Source organism: Sphaeramia orbicularis, chromosome 17 (genome assembly GCF_902148855.1).
Source record: "Sphaeramia orbicularis chromosome 17, fSphaOr1.1, whole genome shotgun sequence".
NCBI lineage: Eukaryota > Metazoa > Chordata > Actinopteri > Kurtiformes > Apogonidae > Sphaeramia > Sphaeramia orbicularis.
In genome coordinates this window covers 26,981,911-27,008,574 of record NC_043973.1, presented here as the reverse complement: position 1 = coordinate 27,008,574, position 26,664 = coordinate 26,981,911, and the positions used below count along the sequence as shown (strand labels likewise).

The 26,664-nt window shown below is 38.0% G+C and overlaps 2 protein-coding genes across 5 annotated transcripts in view; both read right to left on the bottom strand.

The window, feature by feature from the left end:
• The window catches only part of spidr (scaffold protein involved in DNA repair), a 29,638-nt gene extending 18,787 nt beyond the window's left edge, over window positions 1-10,851 (bottom strand). The window contains exons 1-8 of one of the 2 annotated variants that reach the window (XM_030160215.1): window positions 10,634-10,851; window positions 10,239-10,397; window positions 10,060-10,123; window positions 9,742-9,933; window positions 9,009-9,151; window positions 6,190-6,422; window positions 5,734-5,834; window positions 4,069-4,288 (exon numbers count right to left, since the gene is read on the bottom strand). In XM_030160215.1, the coding sequence (XP_030016075.1) occupies window positions 4,069-4,288; window positions 5,734-5,834; window positions 6,190-6,422; window positions 9,009-9,151; window positions 9,742-9,933; window positions 10,060-10,123; window positions 10,239-10,397; window positions 10,634-10,648 (1,127 nt within the window). In that variant the 5' untranslated portion in view covers window positions 10,649-10,851. Of the gene's footprint in view, window positions 1-4,068; window positions 4,289-5,733; window positions 5,835-6,189; window positions 6,423-9,008; window positions 9,152-9,741; window positions 9,934-10,059; window positions 10,124-10,238; window positions 10,398-10,633 lie in introns of those variants that run through there. The other variant, XM_030160216.1, reaches the window with a different exon arrangement.
• Window positions 10,852-11,342: 491 nt separating this feature from the next.
• mapre2 (microtubule-associated protein, RP/EB family, member 2) lies at window positions 11,343-26,085 on the bottom strand. Of its 3 annotated transcripts, XM_030160476.1 has the most exons (9): window positions 26,000-26,041; window positions 23,268-23,312; window positions 18,895-19,056; window positions 16,660-16,787; window positions 15,900-16,045; window positions 15,595-15,811; window positions 15,325-15,467; window positions 13,416-13,574; window positions 11,343-12,731 (listed from the first exon to the last, which is right to left on the bottom strand). In XM_030160476.1, exons 2-9 carry the CDS (start codon window positions 23,270-23,272, stop codon window positions 12,633-12,635), a joined length of 1,059 nt encoding a protein of 352 aa, XP_030016336.1. In that variant the 5' UTR covers window positions 23,273-23,312; window positions 26,000-26,041; the 3' UTR covers window positions 11,343-12,632. The 3 variants fall into 3 exon arrangements, with proteins under 3 accessions (XP_030016336.1, XP_030016337.1, XP_030016335.1); XM_030160477.1 differs by lacking the exons at window positions 18,895-19,056; window positions 23,268-23,312 and having other exon boundaries at window positions 26,000-26,085; XM_030160475.1 differs by lacking the exons at window positions 23,268-23,312; window positions 26,000-26,041 and having other exon boundaries at window positions 18,895-19,301.
• Between the last annotated feature and the right edge of the window lie 579 nt (window positions 26,086-26,664).

Genomic DNA, 26,664 nt, shown 5'->3' with positions numbered 1-26,664 from the left:
ATTACAGCTGAATTTTTCCAAACATAATAGTCATTTCTGCCTGTAAACACCCATTTGAAATGGAGCGCGATAGTGCAGTTTATCAGTCCAGGGATCAGAGCAGAGATCAGTAATCAGTAAAAACCACAGTGTAATGTTAGTAGAGCAGAACGTACGGTTCATGACAGGTACAGCACTCATACAGGAAGTGTGACCCCATTGTGAACAGGTGAGTGGGCAGTTGTCATCATTAGCAGGTAGTTCGGTTAAGGAGTGGCTCGGCTGCTGGCGTCACAGCTCGCGAGTGAATAATCCCTGCAGGTATTTCCGCTCAACTCTCAGCCCACTCACAACAAGGAGTGGGAGGTGGGAGGAGCCAACCTACTCACTGCAGGAATTATGGGGGAGGTTAACCCTCAGGTGTCACACAGGAAGTTAAAGAGGAATTTTACTGGACGTGACAATGCTCTAAAGTCTGTTTTTTTCCTCCATTTAGGTCTGGAGATGAAGTACTTTATTCAAATTAACATCTTTAAGTAATATTTACAGTCAGCTTTTCTTCATTATGAATATTTTGTTATCATTTAGGGGCTAAATTGACTTCATTTTGATGCTTTTTAAATGGAGGGTGTTTGGTGTGAGGATATAAAAATAATGTCCAGATAAAAATTAATTCTTTGAAGGAGTAAATGGGTGTGTTTGAGATTCGCAGCTGGGGGTGGAATGGTGTTTAGGAGCAAAATATAACAGTGAGAGAAGGGATGCCAAAGCCAGAGACACTCTAGCATACTCTAAGACCATGTGTTTTCAATCTCGGTCCTCTGGCTCCCTCCACACTCTGCTCCCAAATGCTCCAGAAAATAATCCTTGTGTGTTTTTTCCCCGGCTTGCTGGAAATGACCTAACTACTGCCAGGAAGAGGAATGTGAAGCATTCCCTGGAGCTGTTCATGACGTCAGAGCGCAGAGGAGGCCCCTGCGCTTCCGCCAGCCTGGATATTCCAGAGAACACTCAACTCAAACTCCCAACAGCTGGAGTCAACTGCTGCTTCGCTCCAGCTCCAAAACAACCCCAAGTACACACAGCCGCCTCCGCCTCCATGTTCTGTTTGAGTGGGACCGATCTTCACATCTGGACCTTCACTGCTTACTATTGGGAGCAACAAAGCAAATCAGACCCTCAACTTTACAATACTGTATATTTAAGTACATATTTAATCACATAAGTATTATTATTAAACTATATATTAACAGTTGAGGTCAGATATTTACGTACAAGTTGTCTAAATGCATTTCAATTCACTTTTTTGCAATTCTTTGATATTATAGAAAACAAACTATTTTCATTTTGAGCTTTTATTGATTTCAGTAAATTCTCAGAGAACCTAAAGTTTACATAGGTCAATATGACTATAAGGTGCCTTTAGTGTCCCCCAGCAGAATCCAACTGTCAACATGAACAAATAGCAAAATAATGAAATTCTGTAGTTTATTATAATGAGCAAACACTTATACATATATCAGTATAACTTAAAACCTCCTGAAATGTGGTTTTATACAGTTTTCTTTGAGGGAATGTACATGATTTGGGCATGTCCCTCACACTGCCCTTCTAACTTAGGTGAGTTTGATAAGTGCTTAAATGAAAACAACATTTAAATACTTTCTATGTTGTCATTATACTCAAGCTTTTTGATAAAACAAGTAATTTTGATCCTTTATATTTTATTTTCATATTTGTATTTAACATTCTACACATGTCCACCCTGTTACCACTTTAATAATCTCATTGATGGCAGCCTCATTATCAGTGTCTTAATTAGAGGTAGAAACATCATCTACTCGAGCATTTAGTATTTACATTTCAAAATTTTCATCATTTTGTGTTTGTACTTGGATGTGGTCAAGCTTAGCATGTCCACCCTGTCACCACAAAATATTGTTTAATATAAAACCTTTCAGAAATTCAACATATATTTGTTGAATATTACACAGCCCTCTTCCTAGATGATCTTCTTTAGTAAGTCAAGGTCTAACATGTGGTCATTAAATGCAAACTTTAGCCAAAACTGTCCACCCGGTCACTTATTTTTACATGTATTTGTTGGTGACAGAGTGGACGCATTTGTTTCATATTTTGTGGTCTACTTGTACTTTGTCTGCTTGACCAACATTGGCCTACAGTCTACTTAACACACTGAATACAAAGTTAAATGGAACACTTCAAGTTTTTTTTGGACATTTTGACATCTGAAAGGCACCTTATAGTGATATTGACCCACATACACTTTGTTAATATTTGGCAACATTAACAGGCAGCTTCCTCAAACTATGCATTAACACTCTGCATGACCCACTCCACCTGCAGAACTGGCACCGAGTCAGGTTTGTGGGTGTCCTTGTACAAACACACTTCTTCAGTTCAGCCCACAAATGTACTATTGGATTAAGATTAGGGCTTTTTGTATTGGCAACCCCAAAACATTTACTCTGTTGGCTTTATGTCATAGCATTTTCATTTTGGAGGATCATTGTCAAGCTGAAATATCAATTTGTGTCTAAGCTTTGGCTTCCTGGTCGATGACTTCAGATGTAACGTCAATACATCCACAGAATTCTTCATGATACTCAAAGTTTCATTAAGTGCACATCCTGCAGCAAAACTACTTCAGAACATGACACACCACCCACATGCTTCATGGCCCAACACTCTGCATTTGGATTAACGCTTCTTCCTCTACATTATTTATTGCCAAACTGTTTTAGTTTTGTCTCTTTCAACCAAAATGTCAGGCATGTCTCCTCCAAAACTTTCATTAGTTCAGAGAGAGTTTCCCTGAGATGCTTCTGAACCTATCATGGTGCTCATATTTGCATCCTATTGTCATACAGATGAACATGATACCTTCAAACTTTTAGATATTTCTCTAAAGAAGAAACCACATTTATAAGTTTGACAATGAGAAGAAAAAAAGACAAAGCCGAAAGGGAGAACCTAAAACACAGCCACAGGTACTCACTGAACTGACAATAAGCCAGGCTGAAATTTGTAAAGTCATGACATTAATTTCCATAAGCTTTTAGGCTGATTAAAGGCACAGTCAATGCAGTGCCTGTAAACTTTTGACCCTCTGAGAATGTGGAAAAAATAAGCACTGAGGGTTACTGAGGGAATGAACTGAAATAAGAAAAAAAAAAAAAAGAAAAAAGAAAAAAAAAAATGGAGTTGTAAAAACTGTTAGTATGTATTCTTGCATTAGTGAACATGAACTATCTGTTTGTCTGTTGTACTTAGTGCAGTATTTTTCTTTTTTTTTGTAACATGTGAATACCATCCAAGAAATTATTAAATTAAGACAAAAAAAGAAACATCCAAACACATGGTGAATAAGTTGAACAGAGCATTTTCAAAACTCTACCTATTTTCAGTGTTAATTGTCTGCTATCTATCTATCTATCTATCTATCTATCTATCTATCTATCTATCTATCTATCTATCTATCTATCTATCTTACATAATGATAGCAAACCTTTGCTGGTCAACAGATGTTGGACTCTGGCCAGGTGTGTTTTAAATGTACAATACCAGGTGTAAAGATTCTGCATCAGAAACGTTTTGTATAGTAATTGGCAAAGCAAATCTAGAAGCATTGAAATTATGGTACATTTATCAGAGTATCTTGACTTTTTCCAGCTTTTCAGGTTCTCACTTATTACTTTCACCATGTTAGTCTTCTTTTGGCTTCTTCCTCCATGCTGTCTGTCAAATTCCACCATACATGTATACTTAGCTCACACAGCAAAGTAAAATTCAGAAAAAACTTACATTTTTTTCCAACAACTTGTTTGGAGCAGTAATACAGATGTAATGCACTGACAGGTATATTTGCAGTTTATTTTACATCAGCTTTGAACACAGCTCAACTAATCATGATCAAGGCCCACAACTATCTGTTTTATAATTGCTTATAACAGATTACCCTTTATTTTAATTATCTACAAAGTTGGCATATCATTCTAATTGTATTTCTCAAACTCTACATTTGAGCAGCAGGGTATTATGCATATATAGTGACATATGTCCTCTCACCATGGTGGGTATATGTGGATGACATCTTTGGGTGCAGGAACCAGCTGGGCCGCAGTCTCTCGGTTGAATAACACCAGCAGACGAGGTCTTTCTTCAGGGGGAGTCTGGCTGTGTTGGTGGCCCTCTCTGGGAGGCTGGTGGTGCTCACAGTGCACGAGTTGCATGCTGCACTCCTGCTGAACCTCCAGCACCTCCAGCACCAACACACCAGGCCTGTCCACTGGAGGCAAGAGCAACAACAACACAGATGTTAAATGTGTGTCTGCTCTAGTGTTCGTGCCTTCGGATGTGTGCGTACAGAGTGTACTCCTGCCCTCCTGCTCCCTGTGGGACTCATTATGTGTTATGAGAGTAATTCACTTTCAGCTTCAGAACAATTCACACTGTATAGCTGTAAAGCTGTTACTAAGACCGAGTTGGATCTGAAACTTTGTGAATCCCAAAGGGTGAGTGTGCAAATGTTTGGAATTCTACCATGATGCTGACTGAGCATTTGGCTAAAACCATAAAGTCTGTAGAGATAATTAAAAGGAGCAAATCAAGACAATACCCTGAAGCAATAAATCAAACGAAGATAAGAAAGTAACTTGGCTTCATGCATTTTTGTGTTTAAGACTGATTGCACTGAATTGTGGAAATTGCATTAAGAGAACTCAGAGTCAGTGCGGTGCTTAGTTTGTGTGTCTGACAATGAGGCCAGAGGGGTGTATTTTAATATGTTAAGAATAAATCACACGATAGAGATCACTTGAGACCTATTAAGTTTTAAGATGCATTTGTCCAAACATGAATATTTACTGCTTGGTGTCTATAAGTCCCAGATTACAAAATCATCAGTTACCAAGGGCAACATGCCAACACTGAAAAAGCACTAGAGTCATCCTCTAAACCTATAATGATCAAATGATCAGACATATCAGTAGAGGAACATAAGTATAAATAAATAAATAATTCACATACGCGTGTGTACTTGCATCACACACACTAAAATTACTACGCTAAAGACAATAACATAAACAGGTGTCCTATAACAGTAGGATTTAGTTGAGTAATAGTGTTATTAGTAAGAACGTGCCAGGCAGTGGGGAGGATGAAAAAGAACACATAAACTTGGGTTTGGCTCCTTTTTATACTTTCATATTATGAAACAATACTGTTATTACATTTAAAAATCGTTTGACAAAACACGAGTTACAGAAGCATAAGAGAACTATTTCAGGGAACAGAAAATATTGATCTAAATTTAAAAAGTAGGCCAAATCGATATGAACTGCCATTTTCATTACTCTAATCCAGCCACCTGCTGACCGCAAACTCGAAACTTGTGTTAGGTGGGCGTTCTCATTCCACAATCAACTGTCACATTTGACCCCGAGCTTGTGTCCTATCATAAACTAAGACAATTCGAGAGGTATGGTTCACCACAGAAAGGAAGAAAGAACTAGGCAAGCAGTTTCCTGTCACCTACATACTGAGTTCACAGGTTAGAGCCACAGTGATCAGCTTAGCAGCCAAAACTTCATGAGCATGACCTCTCCAATCGTACCTACACCAATGTGTACAAACCAAATCACAGTTTATCATCGAACCAGAAAAGTAATTAAGGTGTGTATGTATGCAAGGCATATATGTACTTTTGGAATACATTAAATGAAGGCAAATCACCTGCTGTTGTTGACATGTTAGAGGTGGATTTGTGCCTCCAGAAGCTAATAGCTGACCTCTGTCTGCATTGAAGTCGATTCAGCCGCTCTGCAAGGCCTCCACTGTGCAACAGACATACAAAGAAAGATGATGTTATGTGATAAACTAACACACTACATGCAACCTAAATTGATTCTTTCAAAGAAAAGGAAAATATTCTTTGTTGTAGAGAACAAGCTTAGCTTGAGATTACAGATAGCCACCTGTAAAATCAGGGGGCTTGGAGATGGCGATGACATTTAGCACCCACATGATGACACCAGGTGTCCCTTTCATCATCACTTCTACTGTGGAAATGTTGCCACCAAGGTTTGAGTGTCGTTTAGCAGCCAAGCTGTCTAGTTTCTTTGCTTGATCTTGTTATGAGGCAATAATATATACAGCACTGTGAACTTAAAACAAAAGCTGAATTCCAACCTTTGAAACTTCCTTCTCTTTTTGGCAGAGTCCTCTGGGGTCTTGGACTGCTTGTTGAACAGTTTCTGAGGTGTCTGCAGCAGTGCCTGAGCAGATTTGACCCAGTCACTGACTGACCTTTTGGTGCCCTCATTGGTTTGGTGAGCGGAGCTCTCAGAGTCCAGCTTGCACGTCATTGTGTCACCAACATTCTCCCCATCAGACACGTAGCCTGAGATTTCTAGCTCTGGGACCTGTGAATTATGTCATTGATTAAATAACTGAAAAAAACTGACACAGTTTGTAAATAGGTCATTTTTAAATTCATGTAGACAATTTGAAAGTTTACATGGTTTTAATGAATAAAACTGCTCTGTATCAGAGGGAAAAAAGAGAATTTAAAATGGTCGCAGCATTTATTAAATTAATGATGAGTTAATAAATAAACATGACATTAAATCAATACACCTAAACAAACATCATATGCTCAAGGGTACACTACCAGACTGATTAATTCACAAGATATCGTACCACAATCTTTTTTGCTGTATCACCACAGCACACCTCAGGCACCAGTTCTCATGGAAAAATCCAAAAGAAACCTGAGTTCCTGTCATGTGCAGACAAGACCAGCATACCAGGCTCTGTCAGCCAACATGCTCTCTTATTTGAATCAACTTGACCCTGCTAGGCGACGTGCCAGCAGACGTCACACTCTAACCAGCTACAGAGAAAGGAACACTATGTTCCTGGCCCTGGCTCAAAAATGTTTTCACCCGGCACTAAAAGCATTGTAAGTACACAGCTCTGTGCAGCTTCATCTACTAGCAAGTTACTCTGAACAAACAGTAGTAAAAAGATGTTTATAGCCCGGGTCTGTTGACACAGTCCTGATCTAGTATAGCCTGATGTGGTGGGGGTTGTTGACCCTTTAAACTGATGTTAAGGCCTTGGACAGAGCAACCCACTGCATCTGGGAAGCAGCCATCCTCCTTGAAATGCAAAGCTGCCCTCACAGCTCCGCCTATCCACCTCCTATGCTAGTACAACAACACAGAAATCTGGCAGACACACATCAAATGAGTCAACTGTGGATTTATCAGGAGTAATAAACTTGGATTGTGATCTTCTCTTCTGTAGCCTGCTAGATCCGGATTGATATGCAATTGGCAGTATGTCAGCAAATGTTCTGGGCAGCAAAAACTACTTTGGAAATTTCTGTTTAAATTAAATTAAAAAAACTGTGGTTTAACATTTCAATATAATACTCAAATATAATAATGAAATAGTACAGAAACCTGAAATATCCAAATGATATATTCAAATACTATTCTAATTATTGATAATTCACTAGAGCAATGTGCAATCAAACTGCCAGAACATACCGCACTCATAAATTTCAGCTCTACCACTATCCAAAGAACTAGGACCCTTAGATTCTTTCTTTCTAGTAAGCCTCTGACCACAAGCCTCCAGTTTAGTGATCTTAAATCTTTTTTGACCCCAGAATGCTGATAGCAGCAAATTAACTGTGACAAGAGGAAGTAGCAGGGTCTGTGGGAGTGATGCTAATCTGCTTACAGGCTTCCTCTCAACATACAGCCTGCAAACTTAGAGCTTCATCACAACTAGCTACTGAAATTCATCTCAACTATGTGTATTTAGCGGGCACAGCACCATATTGTACTACAATGACTGAACATATTACCAACACCAGACGCTGATATTTTCATAAACTCCTACTTATGTAAACAACCACATCATCTGACTAATTTGGCCCAATCCAGCTTATCAATTACACGGTGTAATATGAAGCAGTGTGTGCGGGCTTGTACCTTAGCACCACACCACTCCTTGTACATTCTCTCCATGCCAGCCCTGCCTTTAACAAACACTGCTATTGAATGACTTCTGAGAAGGTACGGTCAATACAAGTATATAGTTCACAAGAGTCTGACTCCAGTGATAACATGGATATAAGTATGTATAATGACACAGCAGGGTAACTGTGGAAGTGGGATATTACACATAACATTAATAAGTTAATAACACTGACAAACTTAAAAAAATTTTGCTTTATATTACATAAAAAGTTGTTTCCTTCATTAAAGAAAATATGGTCACTTTAAATGTGTTCTGTATAAGGAGCAGCCTGATTTAACCTTTGTATGCCCATACTAAAACACTGTTTTATTATCTCTTCAGCTTGTGAATGTTGACAGTTTGGAACATAAACTGAATCTATAAAGTGCACAATGTAATGCTGGTTTGAGGTTATCTCTTATTTCAGGACACTTTATCTAAGAAAAACTACAAAACTCCCCCTAGTGGAAAAAAAGTAAAACAAAACAAAAAAAAAAAAAAATATATATATATATATATATATATATAAAAAATAATCAAAACAGCCAAAATAGTGTTGATATGAAGACTGAAATAAAACACTACGCAACGTCTTTTACACCACTTTGACAAAAAACAAAACTGAAGGTGAAGGACAAAGAAGTTAATACGCAAAATGAAAAGAATATGAGTCTACTCAGTGGACTGTAGGAATAATACTGACAGTTAAAGCATTGTTTACAGCTGTGGGATAACTGCATGCATGACGTTCAACTCAACACTTCCAAAACTTTTAAACACTTTCCGGTCTGGTCACATCAGGCTCATTACCGACACAACATTTAAGAGGGTGGATTGCACCACCTAGTGGCTTCTACCACACCCTACAATTTACAGTGAAAGGATGTGTCATTAAGTATAGACAATGGTGTATCACCTATGTTATGTTTTAGTTGTACTAGAGCAGATTATAATAGAGTAGAATATAATTTACTTACGTTTGAAGGTTTAGCAGGAGAATCCATTTGCTTTTCATGAGAAGACTCAGACTCACAGTCAGAAATGTGTTGCCCACTGTCTCTATCAACCTCTTCCTCAAATTCATCCACATCACTGTCTGTGTCAATAACAGGAGCATCATCTAGAAACAAGACCATAACAGAATGTATGCTTGTGTGTGAGTGGTGGGTTTCCGCTTTTTTTTTTTTTTTTTTTTTTACCTATTTATTTTAGCTGCATTTATTTGTAGGTTTATAGTAGGATTTATATACAGTCACAGAAAAAAATATTAGACCATCAACAGTCATCAAAAACAACGGTTATGCAATCAAGCACTAACTCCTGTGTGTATCATGTGACTAAAACAGACAGAAATGAAAACACAGAATGCCTAAAAGCACTGTTTTTGGCAGTACAATGCCTCGCTACTGATGAAAGAACTTAGGTAATTTTGGTTATTATCAAGAAAAACATAGAAAATGGCTGGATATCAGCTCTTAAATTAAACGCTTATGAGCTATTTTTGTTGTTATCATTATATTTGTCCAAACAAATGTACCTTTAGTTGTACCAGGCATTAAAATGACCAAAAAAATGAACAAGGGTGGTCTAATAATTTTTTCCGCAACCATATGATGTACAGATCAAAAGGCACTTTGGCATTTTGTTGTACTTGTTACAATGACAGTAAAGATATTGATTCTATTCTAGCTCCTGTCAGATTTCACTCACCTTTGTCAGTGGTGAGCATGTGTAGTGCTCTGGTGTAAGACTGAGTGGGTGTCTCTGGTTTCTGAGGGCATTGACGTGGAGCCACTCTGGGAAGATGCTGCCCCTGAGTTTCATCCTCAGATCGTTCACCATCACTGGAGCTCCAAGCGATGTGCACTGGGTCCTCATTGGAGTGAATTCCACTGGTCTGTTCTGAGCAAACATAACAGTACAATCAAGAGTAAAATAATGATTCAAAGAGTAAGGCATGGCTCTAAGTTGTATTGCCCAACCTTTATTTGAACTGTTTCCGTTATAACAACCTGAACAATGAATTACCAAAAGCGGGAGACTGAGCCAACTTTCTTATGGCAGAAAATGTCCTTCCTGATGACTTGAGGTTCTGCAACAAACACAATCAACATAAACCACAAAGTCAGAGATATTAAGGATGATTGCACAGTTTGGGACTAGAAATGACTGCAAAACCCACAAGTGTTGATACTCGTTATTGATACCTTTGTGGACGGAGTATCCAAAAAACTGTCTCCACACTTTTCCCAACTCTTAGCAGAAGACACAACTGAAAGTGGTGTCTCTCTCTCAACTTTTTGGACACCATTCTTGACATCGTCCGGAAAGAGGACACACTTTATATCTGTAGTGTATCTTTTTCGCTGCAGAAAAAGTAGTAAGGGTCAAATTAAAAGCCACTAAACGCATAATGCGTGCCCCAACCTTTATGTATAACTCTTATAAGTCCTCCACTTGTGGTTATTGTTACCTTACTTAAATGCAGAGCTGAACATCCTAATACTTATTGGCTAAACTCAAACGCTACTGATAACTATGTTAGCTTAGTAGCAGCAGTTAGCCAGTTGTACAGCTAGCACAGAGCTAGCAGGTTTCTTACCTTTCTAGAGGACATGACGACAGAGTAAAGTACATTTTATTAGCTTCTGTAATAGCTGCTGTATGTGTGCATTCACGCTACATTACCTAAGTAAATAGTCTATTTCACTTTTGCCGTACAGTCACAGTTTGACGGAGTTTGCTAGCCTCACAACGTAGCAAATGAAGCTAACAGTCAGAGCCGCTGTACGTGGAGAGGTGTGTTTGTTTCCCGAGCTGCGTGGACCGGAAAAAGTGTGCGTGGGACTGGCATCCTCTTTGAAAATTACAGCCTGAAGTCGTGAGTTATTTTTTAGCAGATGTACACGCATTTTCCTGCTCCTTTATTCTTCTTTTCCACTATATTTGCGCTAGCTGAATCAATAATGTCAAATTCTGTGCCATATGTTGCAGTCTAGCATTTATATTCTGCCTCTTTAACAGTGTTGAGGAGATATTGATTTTTTTTACCCATTAAAAATGACTAAACTTCTATTACACAACTGAGAAATTATAAATAGTGTATAAACTACACAGAAGCTTACTAAAACACCCTCTAATGATCATAAACAAAGCTGCTGTATCATATAATGAGAATACTATCTCCACACTGAGTGGAGAACAAACTATCAAACCTAGAAAAGCAGTTCAGAACAACAGCAGATAATGCAGTTCTTAGAGTAAGGGCTGCCTTTATACTGCAAGTCTGGAGTGAGATGACAACACTCCTGTGGACTCAACGCAATTTTATTACAGCAAAACCATCCGAATCTCAACAACTTTCAAATAGCAGGTTAAACATACAAAAGCTCACTTAACATACTTGTTTTTTTTTATTAAATATGTAAAAAGCAGGTCAAGTTATTCACAAATAAAATGCAAACATGCAACACGTTTTTTGGGGAATGCATAATGAGTGGGACATGAAAAAAAACATTTACCATTCATTAATTATTGACAGTACATGTTTACATTCCTTTTCATTTACACAATTATATATGACTAAAGCATTATGGTGCACTGCCCAGTTCAATATTAGTAAATGCAATATTAAGAAAGGGTATACAATGTACTTGCTGGAATATAGCGTGGCGAATTACTCAGTGAACTGACTTGTCTCCCTAAGACCTGTGGTTTTAAAATAAAAAACAAACAATCTGAAACCTGAAACAGACCAGTTCCAGCTGAGGTTTCAAAACTTAAAACGCTGCATCATAGTAAGACTAATCAACAATAATGTTTCTTCCTTTCCTACATTTATGGCATACCAAGTAAACGTCTATCACCAAACCACCTCGTATGTTGTGAATAACACATTGTTGAGCACACTGATTATCTGAAGTCTTGTTATTTGTGAAGATACCTGTCAAACAGTCAAAGTTGGCATTATACTACATTTATTCATAATCCGTCAACTGTATTGTCCTCCTTCATGAGGATGCAAAGACTCTTGCACTATTCCTAAGGCTTAATAATAAATACGGTGAGGGTCTATGGACAGATTGTCCACAACAGAATCAAATGTCAGTGCAACATATTGAGGGAGGTTAAATAAGAGCTACTATGAGCCCTTTCAGGGCTTTGCTTATTGCATTCTTGTGATTAATATTGTTGATATGCAAAATAAAAAAAATTAAAAAAGAACAGAAACTGGGAAGTTAACACTTGCACTGACAGGTAACTTTTACCCGTCGAAACTTCAGCATTTCATCACAACTAGGAACTGAACTGATTTTCCACCCACACAGTCCTCGGAAACTTCTGTGATGGTCTGAGCTTGTCTGCTGGTGGAGGTCACAAGCACCTGCCACAGCAGTTCACCAAAAGTCACAAAAACATCGAACAGTGAGCAGAGGCATACAAAAAAAAACCTGTGATGGTGCTTCTATTGAGGAGGTTGCTTCATGTGCTCAGTCTTGGAGATAACAAAAACCAAAAACCATGAGGAAAAATTAAAATCCTTTAACAGTTCTCACATATTAAAAAAAGGGTGGTGTCATTGCGGTGAAGGATGATGGCAGTCAGTATTCATCCTGTTCCTCCTGCTGATCATCTGGTACCTCATGGGCTTGCTCATCCACTTCCTGTGCGTCTCCCTCAGCCAGCTCCCCAACTCTTTCCTAAACAATAAAAAGAGTACAAGGATCTTAATACTAGAGCTACTCATCTAAGCATGCTCCAAGGCAGAAACCGAATCATGCACAAAGAATGAATTCTTGTTTCAACTACACAAAAACCTCCACATGATTTTACCACCAATTTTTATTACCTCCGCCAAGGAGGTTATGTTTTTGCCAGGGTTTGTTTGTCTGTCTGTTTGTCTGTCCGTTAGTGTGCAACATAACTCAAAAAGTTATGGACAGATTTTGATGAAATTTTCAGGGTTTGTTGGAAATGGGATAAGGAAGAAATGATTAACTTTTGGGGGTGATCCGGAAGAAATCCTGGATTCTGGATCACTTTGAAATTTTCGTTACATTGTGGTAAATGGGGCCAAAATTTTCGTTTCCCAATATCTCGCTTAATTATTGACCAAAACTCATGAAATTTAACTCAGGAATTGACAATGGGGTCCTCTATCACATTTCAAAGGCTGATCCGGATCTGATCCAGAAGGCGGATTTTATTTTAAAAAATAAATGTAGGATTTGTATCACCGATTATGTGGGGAATTTTTGCGCTTGGCAGAGGTCTGCGCTCTCCGAGTGCTTTTCTAGTTTGCTTATTTATTTATTTTTACACACTTCACTACAGCAAAATCCTTTGAGAAAAAGGAGAACCTTGATCAAAGGTTGCAGACTGACCTGGTCATCTGAAGAGTAGAGGACCTCCATTAGCCGATCCACAAAAGGGGCACTTTCTTCACCCTGTTCCTGGCACAGTAGCTCCACCTCTCGCAGTTTACTGAAGTAGTAGTCCCGCTCCTTCTCCACTCCTTCCAGTGCCAGCTTTAATGTGTTCACCTACAAGAAATAAAGCAAACAAACAAATGAATAAATAAAAACAAAAGGCAATAAAATTCAGACAGTTAATTTAACAACAAAACAAGATTATATGAGTTGCAGCCAGAAGATAAGCAAGTGCATGCTTGCCCAGACAGTTGATATGTAATCATGCACATCTGCAAACAAATGTGAGTCCTTCCTTCTGAGAAAGCATCTTGTTTGTTATTGTTCAGTGACATCATGTTAAATTGTGTTAGTGTTAAATCTATGGATTGGAACTCTAACTATTTGGTCATTACTTAGATAATCTACTGATCAATTTAGTCATGTCGAGAAAAAAATAAACAACACTTTCTGCTTACAGCTTCACAAATTCCTATTCCTATTCCTCATTCTATAAAATGCATGCTTCAGATTCTTGTTGGCTAGTGGTCACACTACATAAACACCCTTCTCTAAACTAAGATGAATCTGAGCTGGAGGTTCATTGTAGTTTGTTCTAGGCTTGGATCTTAACCTTACATAACCAAATTACTGGAGCCAACTGACAGGCTACATCAGTAGAAGCATGTCAGATGGACAGTGTGTGCGTAGCCCTCTATGAAACCTACTCAGCTACATACCATATAAAAGTATTAGAGTTTTTATATCATACAGGGTTCCTACAGATTTGTACAAGTTAAATTTAAGACTTTTTAAGACGTTTTTAAGACTACTTAGAATTTAATGCCCATTGCACAGCCACACTGGCAAATTTTCCTAAATGCTAAGAGTCACAAATTTTTATCTATTTACTCCAATGCCTTGATTCCCATTGTTCCAAGTCATTTGCCACCAGGGGCTGCAAAGTTAGCAATAATTGGTTCCTAATTTCAATATAAATTGTTGAGTTGGAACAAATGGAACTGAGTAGATCAGGGGTGTCCAGTCCTGGTCCTTGACAGCTACTATCCTGCATGATTTAGATGTTTCCCTCTTCCAGCACACCTGACGGTCGTTATCAGGCGTCTGCAGCGCTTGATGATAGGCTTATCATTTGAATCAGGTGTGTTGGAAGAGGGCTACATCTAAAACATGCAGGATAGTAGCTCTTGAGGACCAGGATTGGACACCCCTGGAGTAGATTAACATTACTTTCTTTGTAGCTTGGACATTTAAACACAATACAGTGAATAAGTTTATGGCAACATAACTTAAGACCTAACATATCAAATTTAATACCTAGTAAAGACTTTAAGGTATTATATACAGATTTGTAAATTCAAGACTTATAAGACTTTTTAAGACCCCGTGGGAATCCTGATAAATATATTTTGTCTTATTTGTCAACTGACAAAATTCAGAAAAGATTTTATGATCTGGTGAAGCTTTTAAGATGCTGAACTTGAGTGAGGCACAAACAACAACAATTTAAACACGATGAGAGGCTGGTAAAGGTTAGCATGAATTGAAAAGTGTAAGTAGTCTGGTGTAAACGGTGATGAAATAAGCTACAGAAATGTTAATGGTGTATTTACAAGTAGGTTTAATGTGTTCACCCACAAGAAATAGGTGAACAAGAAATAGGTGAACACCTTACCCCTATTCTTGGTTTGTGGTAAATACCTACTATGCAACTTTAAAAACTATAGAGTGGGGGTATTTACTTTTCTACATAACTGTGAAGCCAACAGTGCCCTTTATAAGACCTGCAGATATTCAGTATGGACAAATAGACTGGTGTTGCAGGAACCAACTTAGACATTAGGTTTTGCACTTATAAACATACCTGCTCAGTAAGGTGTGTGACCTGTGCTTCCAGTTCTTTCTCCCCTTTGGCAGGAGTTGGTGCTGCAGGGATCTTTTTGGCTGACGAGGGTCTAGATGTTGGTGTTGAAGACTTGGGGGTGGTGGAGGTTGACCTTGACGCTCCTAGAGCAGAAAAATGTTTAATCAGTGATGGATGAGTGCTGGCATTAATTCCTGAATATATGCAATGATATTGTAATGTTTAAAAACCATGAAAAATATCTTCTTTAACACAGGAATGACAGCTTACCTGCAGTAGGAGAGCTGGCTGCATGATGGGACTTCTTTGGCAGGTTGAAGATCTGCTCGCCGGGGTCAGGAGGGGGAATAGCATCCTGACCCTGTCTGGCTTCAACTGGGTCATACTCTTTACCATCATAATTGGCATCAAAGAACTTCTTAAACCATTGGATGAAATCAAGATTGTCCTGAAATCGCCCTTTAACTAGCTTCTCCACAGGAATAATCTGAAATTAATAGAACAGAGGGAAATGAATAAAAGTATTTATACAAGAGTTGGGAAAACAAGATCAAAGTGTGGTCAGACAAACCCACCTTATCCACATTCATCCTTTTGAAGGATGCTTGTAACAGCTTGAAATTGTGTATGTATTCGTGCTCCAATTTAGCTTGAAATTTGACCTTCTTAAGACTGATGCAGCCAGGGAAGAGCAAATCCATGAACTGGCAATAGGCAGCACCTACAAAAAAATAAAATGATAATAAGGAGAGTAAAAGACAGCAAACTGCCTCCAGCCGTAAACTAGAATTTATTCTAACTGACTGTTGTAGCACGTCAAGAAATCACTTAACATCACGAGAAGCCAAAAAGAATATTTACAGTGTTTCTGAACATTGACCTATTTTCTCATGAAGAAAACTATAAATGCATGTGCTTGGGGACATGCTAATATTAACTAAAGCCTAGAAAGCACTTGTAAAAGAGGGACCCCAGCTCAGGCTATACGGTCACATAAAATTTGGATACAAGTAATCAACATCAAACTATAAAAGTGGCAAATACCTTATTAAAAAAGTAGGTTGTGTGTCGGGAACAAGTGATTGAAATTGGATTACTTGGTCACAGCAGGAGAGCACGGCAAGCTACAAGTTTATTTTTAGACGACTGGCAGGGTGAGGTGAACGTGTTTGCACAGGTTGCTTTAACTGCCAGCTTACATGCAAAATTGTGCGACTACTCTGCATTACAGGTGAAGATGAAATCTTGGTAAACACGCTCACTGTGTCTGCGTGGGGAACACAAGATAGAAGAGTGAGCTGCAGTTCACATTTTATAAGATCTTTCATTTCTCACCTGAGGAGAGCTGCTCCACTTTAGTGTAGTTTAGGCAGAGGATATCGTTAACCCAGGCAGTGATATCATGCCTGCTCATAGTCTCCTGGGTTATTGAGGTAGAATATACGTTGACCGCCATCCCCCAACTGCAAAAAACAATGAAAGAAAAAAATAACACCACTTGAAACTAAAATCAGTGTTCCTAAAGGTAATTTTGACACATACCTTTAACATTACACAAAAGTCACCTATATTGTAAATCAACAGATGATAAACAATAACAAAGTTTCTACATTAGAAGACATCAACCACATAATAATACACAGAAGCAACTGAAAACAAATAAAGCAACATTTCATCTCAAAACACCTGTAAAAGTAACAGGCCACACAAATCCAGACATTATAACAACTCTTTTTTGCGTGTGGCTGTTCTGGTATTATTCACATGCAATATCATATTATATTATATTAAGTGTTCATGCTATGGTCAATGTATTTATTTTGCTTTGGCGCAGGATTGCAAAGCTGCATCAGGGTTTATAAATGAAGTTCAGGTTCACAAGGTTTCACAAACTGACCTGCAAAGAAAATGAAGAACCCACAGATGCCAACTATCTCTGCACGCTGCCTCCATGTCCACTCTACTTGGAAAATAACCCCAGACTCATTAGCCTGTATTCTGAGTCCAGTGCACATGCATGCTGTCACAGAAATTCACTCAAAGCCCCTATAATAAAAATAATGCCATTTTTAAATGTCAAGCTGAATTTGGAGAACAAGCTATTACCACTGTGAAGATTGTACAGTAGGGTTACTTTGGTCAAAATATTACCTTCAATATTAACTTTATAGCAATACTCAGTCAGCACATAACACAATATTGATCGAATCTGTCAACACAACCAATAACCCAGAATATTTACATGTTCTCTGCAATACCAGTGCATTCTCTTTAGTTTTTCCCCAGATCTGTTTCAAAACAGATGATGTATTATAGTACACATGCAGACAAGACATTCTCTTTGGTGGTAGTATTAACATTAGCAACATCATAGTAATACACCCCTGATGCTGTGGCAAAGCCTAGTTAAAAAGATGGAGCTTTGAGGGTCTCATGAGTACTGCCCCACTTGCAATGGGAATATGTCAGCCTGTAGACCAAAGCGTGCCATGTGCCAAAACGCAAACTCTGATCCTTGGGCTCCGGATTAAAAACAGCCACATCCCTGCAAAACCATTGCTTACATCACATCATTGGGTAACAGAGGGCCATCGTTCCAGATAAATGAGCATTAAAAGTGTGTAGCTACTCATACAGAAAGTTGTCTACAATGAATGAAAGACTGCAGTATAATTATGGCAGCCTACTTTATTACTAAGGAACAGTGAAAAGCTGCATTATCACAGCCCTCTGAATGAATTACAGCAGCTCCTAGTATGGCAGTAAATCATGCTATATCATCGTCATCATCATCGCCACCGTCCACTAGCCGACAACAGGGTATGCGGGATAATAATAACCTCCCGGCACTTAGGCTGGGCGATCACAGGACGCCGGGAGCTGAGCCTGCTTTGACTGATTCTCTGGGAGGAGAGGAAGGAAACTGGGCCAGCGGCTCTCATGTCAACAAAGCGGATGTATGTGCCGTTAGCATGCTTTGTTAGCCGGGCAGGGCTGACACCAGGGCTGGGCTGATGCCTGGAATAAAAACTGGGCGAACCGGGCTCAGGCTCTGGGGGTTTTCCCACATCTCAACACCACCCTAAACACACACCGAACGTGGTAGTGGGGATAAATATGTAGCTGCGGAGTGTCATGTCACGGTGGGAATATTCTAGTAGCAGCAGGGGCGGCTGTCGGTGCCGTTTGACACTCCGGTCCTCCTCCTCCAAATGGGTCTGTGCCATTGCGCACCGACACACTTGACAACAGTCCACTGCGGACTAACCTCTCCGGGGGTCATTTGGGGGAGGCTTGGATAACAGGGGGGGACAGGGGTGTATGCTAACTGGGGAAGAGCCTTGAGCGGTTTACGCCATAGTCTCCGGCACTAACCGAGGGAGACAGGGAGCTAACATGACAGGAGACTGAGAGACAACAGGGAGACATAGCGGAGGGGTGCAAAGCAAAAAACCAATAAACGACGAGAAGAAGCAGGCCGACATCCAGTATTCTGCAGCAGCCTGTGTCTCCGTTTTTTTCCTCTTTTTGAGACCACATCAAATGAAATGCGGCGTTACACGTATTTACCTGTAGGCGCGCTCTCCTCGCACCGTATTTTTCCTGTAAGGAATGATGTTGGTTCCGTTGTCCTGGACGATGTCGTTGTTATTCTCTCCATTTGGGGAAAGGGCTTGGGTGGGACCGGGCATTTGGGTCTCTAAAATGTTGAACAGATACTCTGTTCTCTCTCTGCCCAGGAAAAAAAAAACAACAGGAACGATGCAAATGCTAAGAAAGTGCCGCACCTCGGGGCTCTTTCCTTCTGTCTGCTTATTCTTCACAAATCTCTGCCCTAATGACGTTGCTGAACCCTGTACCACGTGACTGATGGGGTTGGCTGCCTGTTCCTTATGGTGGGCTATTTCAGTACTCCAAATTACATTGATCATTTGAGTGCTAAAAAGCCTAATCAATTCAGATCAATGCGTGACGCTTTTGCTTTTGATAAGCAGAAAGCAAACAGTTCTGATCAAATGCTCATAGACAATACCCACTCAACCAGATAGTGTGGATTTGATCAACAGGAAAATGCAGCCCACCCAGTTTCACCCTCAAATACTACAGTCTTTAACAGATTGTTGCTTAGTATGACAATAATGTGATACTAATGAAAATGATGTCATCACAAGAAAATGGCATTTGATTACTAACCATAGTACTATAACTGAAACTACACATTTAACTCGTTTTCATTAATGATTCAACAGCTGGTTGGGTTTTTTTCATGTAAATCACTAATATAATGATGTTTTAAATGCCACAAAAATATGCATGGATAATCCTAAGTAACAGGCTGCAAAGTTCGCTAATGCTCCATGATAAGAGATCATACATAAGCATTAATAACATTTTTTTTTAAAAAATATGTTAATTCCCATGGGCAACAACTCATCAGACATTACTAATGTATAAATGTCTATGAAGAGTGTGATATCCTGTTTAAACCACAGGTGTCAAACATGTGGCCCGGGGGCCAAATCCGGCCCGCAACATGATTTTATGGAGTGCAAAAATTACACTGAAGATATTATCAGTCAAAGTTGTTGAACTGGTTTTAGTCCAGTGTGATCTAAAGTAAAATAACAGTCTAATAACCCCTACAATAAAATGTGAACAACCTGAAAATTAAGTACAATTTGAACAATATTCTGTCTGTTACTACATGTTTTGTGGATTTGTAGATCCGATTAGTAAGTTGTGTTAATAAGTTGACACATAATATTGTAGACATTCTTATTTTAGTTACACATTCCAAACCTCAAAATTTCAACATTATGTTTGTGTAACATTGTGTGTAATGCACATGTACAAGCAATAAGTTGAGGCAGAATATTGTTAAAATGTAGCTTATTTTTCTTAAGAATTTTTTTTTTTCTTTTTTCTGGTTATTCACATCTTTTTTTTGTGAAAAGATAGTTTGTAAATGTAAATATTTTCATAATTTAATGTTTTTTATTGCACTAAAATGAAGAGAAAAACTTGGAGTTGTCATTATTTATAGGTTTTTCTGTTATTACCTCCGCCAAGGAGGTTATGTTTTTGCCAGGGTTTGTTTGTCTGTCTGTTTGTTTGTCTGTCCGTTAGTGTGCAACATAACTCAAAAAGTTATGGACAGATTTGGCTGAAATTTTCAGGGTTTGTTGGAAATGGGATAAGGAAGAAATGATTAAATTTTGGTGGTGATCAGGGGTGGGGAGGCCCACGGGGGGGGCCACTGATCAGCCTTGGTGGAGGTCTGTGCTCTCCGAGTGCTTCTAGTTATTTTAATGGTTTGGCCCACTTCAGATCAAATTGGACTGAATGTGGCCCCTGAACTAAAATGAGTTTGACACCCCTGGTTTAAACACTCACTCTTATTCAGTAATTATGCGCCGATAATGTATCAGTGAATCATAAATCTACATGTCCAATTCTCCCAGTGAAGGTAACTCAGCTAACTACATGAGCATGGTTAGTAATCAAGAATGGAGAAGAGTGTATGTGACGCAGCTGGTTACACTTAACAGGCATAATGAAAAGCTAATGGGATTTTTCATGACAGTACTATGAGTTAATACAATACACCTATGATGTTTTATGCAGGAATTTATGCCCAGCTATTCATAAACCAAAAACTCCAACAAAATCAATGTGCCTTTGCTGTGGTAACACATGACCCATGATGTGGTCAGGATAGTGGTATTCTTTTGTTATTTAAGTCAGAGTAATACTTCTGTCATAATGTAACATGTTTGACTGCCTTGATTTTTTTCTGGCTGTTTCTTTTCCTGGTGTGATTTACTCTTACACTGTTTACTGCTTTGACTAAAAATCCACAAAATGTGTGTTGGCATGTATTATTTTGTTGACATCCCTACTGGGATTAAACAAATACATTTTTATGTGCATCTAAAAACATGTGCAGGTAATTTGAGTCATTAAAGACAACCATTTTAGAGACATGGAAAGCCTCATATGTTGAATTGCTTCATTGTCTACAAACTGCATGGTCTACACCAGGGGTTTCCAAAGTGGGATATGTGTACCCCCAGGGGTACTTGGAAGAAGCCCAGGGGGTACTTGAAATTTTTTGGGAAAAATACATTAAATAAGTCATCATGTATTGAATACAAAATAAATAATGAAAATTAATGCTGAAATAAAAAAACACAATAAATACAATCATATAATAAAATTGACACTCCTGACCTTATTTCATTTCAATATTTTTTTATTTTTTTATACTATTATTATTGTCTGTCATCTTGTTTAAGCTTTGGTAACATTTTAAGAACATTTCTATCTTATATTATTTAAGATGAGTTTATTTGAGTACTTATTTTTGGTGATGAAAGGTTCATTTATTCATTCATGACTATTTAATGTATTTTTCTTAGCAATGAAAGAGGGTGCATTTCAGTTTATATTTTTTCACAAAAGTTGCTTATAAAGAGTTTTTATTATTATTATGTTAAAGTTAAATATATGTTGTTTGTTTACAAAGTTTTGAAAATAAAAACAGACACCTTTGGCACAGGAACAAATTTTGCCTCATTTTTTCAATCAAAATTGCTGAAGCAAGAGTTGGGGGTACTTGGCCATAAATATATATTTCAGGGGGTACTCCACTGTAAATAGTTTGAGAGCCACTGGTCTATACCATAACAGACATGGAGTATTTTGTTACAGGCTTAATCATAATAGATCAAGTGTTTGTCACCACTCCAAGCTGAAGTGGCAGCTATTTTCTATTGTTAAAATAACTGTCTATAAATGGAATTATCCATCCAAGCTTTTCAAGGCTTTAGGATGTATAGCGCTAATCCAACTCAGGTTGACCCCACTTCAGTGTAAAAACTGTTCCTCTGGTGCCACCATCAGGCAACAGTTTATGGAACTCAGTGGTCTTCAGCTCCTGAACTCAGACAGACAATGTGAATCCTCACAAATGTCAGTAAATGTACCAATTAGTGTTGAGCTCAAATTTCCATTTGTTTTAACATGTTACCAAACATGTGAGAGGCTTATATGTAGTGTTTTTATTATTTATGTCTTTCTTTTTTAAAATACTGCACATGTGACTCATTGAAGTTTCATGGTAAATAGGACAGCTTTGAAGATACTACAATATCCAGTGTTTCAGTCACAAAGTGGCCATTATTCACATTATTAGTCACATTTGCACCTCATTATTCAAGTTTATCACCCAGGAATGTCACATGTCAGTAAAGTGCAAATGTATGTATTGTATAGAACATGAGTTAATATTTGATGTACTAAATACTCAAAAATATTAGAAATAAATCAAGGCAGCAGCTGAAATATAAGTTGAGAAAATTGGTGTTAGATCACATGATAACCCTCCCTCTACTTGATCACAAGCACTTTTTAGTCTTTGCACAAATTCCTGCAAAGCCAAACTAATAGTATAATCAACTACTAATCTTATTAAAAGACCAAAGATCGTGATGCTAGACATGTCTGCAATAAGAGCAAAAGCATGCAATACTACATTTCCACTCCAGTAATGCTAAAGGCCCATCCAGACGAGACAATGACAACACTGGCAGCTGCGATTGATTCTGCAATCTGCATGTCTCACCAAACCACACAGCAGCAAACTCAGAGGTCTGCTTTGCATCCCAAATTTAACATGGTCAAACTTATGCTAAATCTACTTTCATTCACAAGGCAGCATCATCCGCACTGCATCACTGCCAAGTCTGGTAGCAAAGCGGCAAGCTGTTATTGAAGTGAACTTGCCACTTCCCAGTCTGAAGGGCCTTAAGGTGTTGCCACAGAGTTGGTGCATGCATAGTGTGTTTTAATATAATGTTCAGACTGTGAAGCATAAAGAATGGAAAAGAACAATGTTGTGATAGCAAGAGGGACACATGTCCTCAGGAACTATATTTGCTTACGCCATTGACTTGATAGGCTGTCCTCTTGATGCTGTCTGCAAAAAGCTAGGATTTGTCCCCAGAAATGAAACAAAAAGCCAAAGAAATACCTGTTATATTGCAACAAAAGCACAACAAACTTGAGTCTCTTTACCAGTATTTTGAAAAGAAGTTCAGCAGAATAATGACGTCTGTTGGTGTCATGTTCCTTCACAACAGAGGGCTTATATTAAAGCATACAGAAAGAGTTCTATGTGGGTCAAGTTCATTGTAACAATTCACTGCTGTAATGTCAGGAAACTGATCTGAATGCAAATACATCCCACCCCTGTAGCATTTCATTTGTGTACATTTGCATGTTTTCTTTGGTTGGGCAGTTACAGTCATTAAGCAGTTTCTTTTTAATTTATTTATTGGTGATAAACCTTAATTTCTAGAAAAGAGTAGCCAAAGTATGCACCAGTGCAGCACTGCATTTTAGTATCACAAGTTTATCAATGCCTATGTGGCACTACAGAGGACAAATTTCTGTCAAAATAATATTAATCACAGGCATAAGTTGATTATACAACCCAGTTTTAAGCTGTATTCATCACAATATTTATTTTCTGAACTGAATGTTGCTTGTAGTTACAAGAGAATGAACCTTATTAACATTGTTTTAGCCTTTTTTCAATACAGATCTTCACAAAAACATCTAAATCTGTACACATAAATCAGATTTAGTCAGCTTTATCATGTGAATAGTATAAGGGAGGGGTTTGTAAAAGTAGCTTTGGCAGACTCATGAGGGTGAAACAACCAGCATTCCAGTAATGATTGCTTCTCCTGTCACTTTTGGGCCTGGCCAAGCAAAAGTGAACATCAGGGTCAATTTCTTTTTTCTTTAAAACAATATTTTTGATTACTCAGCATGAAAGACACATATCTCTAGTTTCTAAAACTGTGTTTATTTAATTTGTATCTGAATTACAACTGGATATATAGGAAAAATGTCAATTCTATGTAAATAGAATACAATGCAAATTAAGAACAATAAAGGTTGTAAATGAATGTATACAGCATAAATTCAGAAAGTAAATAGCACTGTGTAAATAAATGTTCAAAATATATGCCTGTGTCTAATCTTATATTTCATAATAATCAAATACTATAATGATTTGGAATGTTATTTCTTAGAAAAAAAAAAAAAAGCACCAGAAAGATGTGTATTAAATATTGTAATGAAACATATGTTGCCAAAGACTGATAATTTTATCAGTATTTTAATAAAATCTTTGATTATTATTATGGTGCATCACACTGAAAAAACACCTCACTCCCTTATGTTTTTGGATTCTCACGTCGTTACCATGAATTACTGTCTTTTGAAACTAAAATTAAAATGATATCACTTGCATTTTTGGATATAATGTACTCACATATATTAAGAAAAGTGTGGTAGGCTAAATATTTGTACTTTCCTTGAGGAACAGCTCTTTTTGGTATTTTTTCCAAACCTTGAATAACAGCTGTATATTTTTTCTCACTCCATTACTTATCAATCAATGAAGATAAATTCATGTTTTTATTAAATATTTGGTTATTATTCCTTGATGGCATGTTAAAGGACTTGCGTAGACCTACAATTTGAGCTATTATGGTTGCTGCTAAATTAATTTTTAAAAACAGATATGGAATGATTAGTATTGCTGCACCATGCTTTCGCACTCCGTTACTTGCTTGGTCAGGCCCTTTTGTAAAGGAGACCAAAATGTCAGTAATGCACGTCTGGAACATAATGCTTCTGAGTCTCTATTAAGGTGGTATGACAGACTGAACTGTCTCCATAAGCTCTTTCCATTAGAGGTGTAACAGGGATGTACTGTCACTTTCCATTGAAGTCTTCTCTTGCATTGGGAATGTAAGTGGATGGGTGAGGGGTTCCAGCTACCCAACAGTCCCACCCATAATAATACTATAGACACCATTACCCAGAACTGCAGGTTGGACAGGTATCAGTGTTATCTAAGTGCATACCTATGAAGCTTATTCACCAGGGGTCATTAAATCTTGCTGACAGGAGTGCACAAACATACATGGGAGAGCTCAAAACAATAATAAGGGCAGAAATGGCCACGTCTGCAGTAGTAGAAGGGCAAAGAACAGAACCGTTACATATTCTAAGACGTCAGGAAAGCTATTAATTTGTCCCTTGAATAAAACGTAACACCAAAGACTAGATGAATTTAGTCTGTTGTGATTTTGCTTTTGTTTCCATTTTGCACAAATACATTTTATTTGTCAAAACTGATGATTGAAAAACAAGAGATGGTCTTTTCTAATCTCTTTTCTATGATTTTGATGGTAAATGCTAATCATATAGTTAGCTAGCTGCAGTAAATCTGTTGAATGAAGCTAACTCAGTAATAACGTTTGTCATGTCAGATGCATAGACTACACCGACGGAAAACGTGAATTTACACATCATATCAACACCCCAGGAAGAAAATAATGTTTTCCCGCTACTTACAGTTGCGGCTGTACATGTTGTTCAGCTACCCGCCGAGTTAGAGTAGGCTAATTTTGTTCCTGCCAATACTTTGTCAGAACAGTGACAGCAGACATATGCCCTGACCCCGGTAACATCACCGCACGAAGCACCGACACACACGGAGACACCAATCTGGGATTTACACTCACACACCACGGTGCATGTTAGGAGGGGAATTATCCACAACCTTACAACGTTTAGAAAAGCTAATGTCACTCACCAGTTAACTCCGATCTGCAGGTTACAAGGTGTTAAAAAAATCCGTTTTCCGGCTGAGTCACCCCACCCTCAAACGCCCATTTTAACGACGTTCAGAATGCCGGCAGATGATTGGTCAATGCGTCATCAGTCTTGTTGATGATTGGTTTATTGGTGACATCTGTTCTACGTCCGGCCAATCAGATCTTGATGCGTTGATCATTGACAACGTAAGACAGCTTTCACTCTTGTTAATGTGTTGGTTCACTTTTTCCGACAAAACATCTTTTTTTTACTGAAATAATAAATATTTTAATTGATTAAATTGAATCAACACTATATTATCGTTTTATTTTATCAAAATACACAAGAAAAATATTTGCAGGCTTGAATGTTTATGCGGATGTTTTTTTTCCCAGTGTTTCGATGACTAATCTATTATTATAAAACAGTTCATTTATTGTGATTGTAGTGGTTTAATCAACACTGCTCCATCCCCTTGACGGTTTTTTTTTTTTTTTTTTTTTTTTACAATAGCCTATATAAAGGCAACATCGACAGGTTTTGGACTTCAGTGTAAACAATCTTTGTAATTTGAGGATAATGCTAATTAAAACATTGTGTATAGAAAAATAAACCCTTTGCCTCTTTGAGGTGGAAAAAACCCCACTACACTACAAATGCATT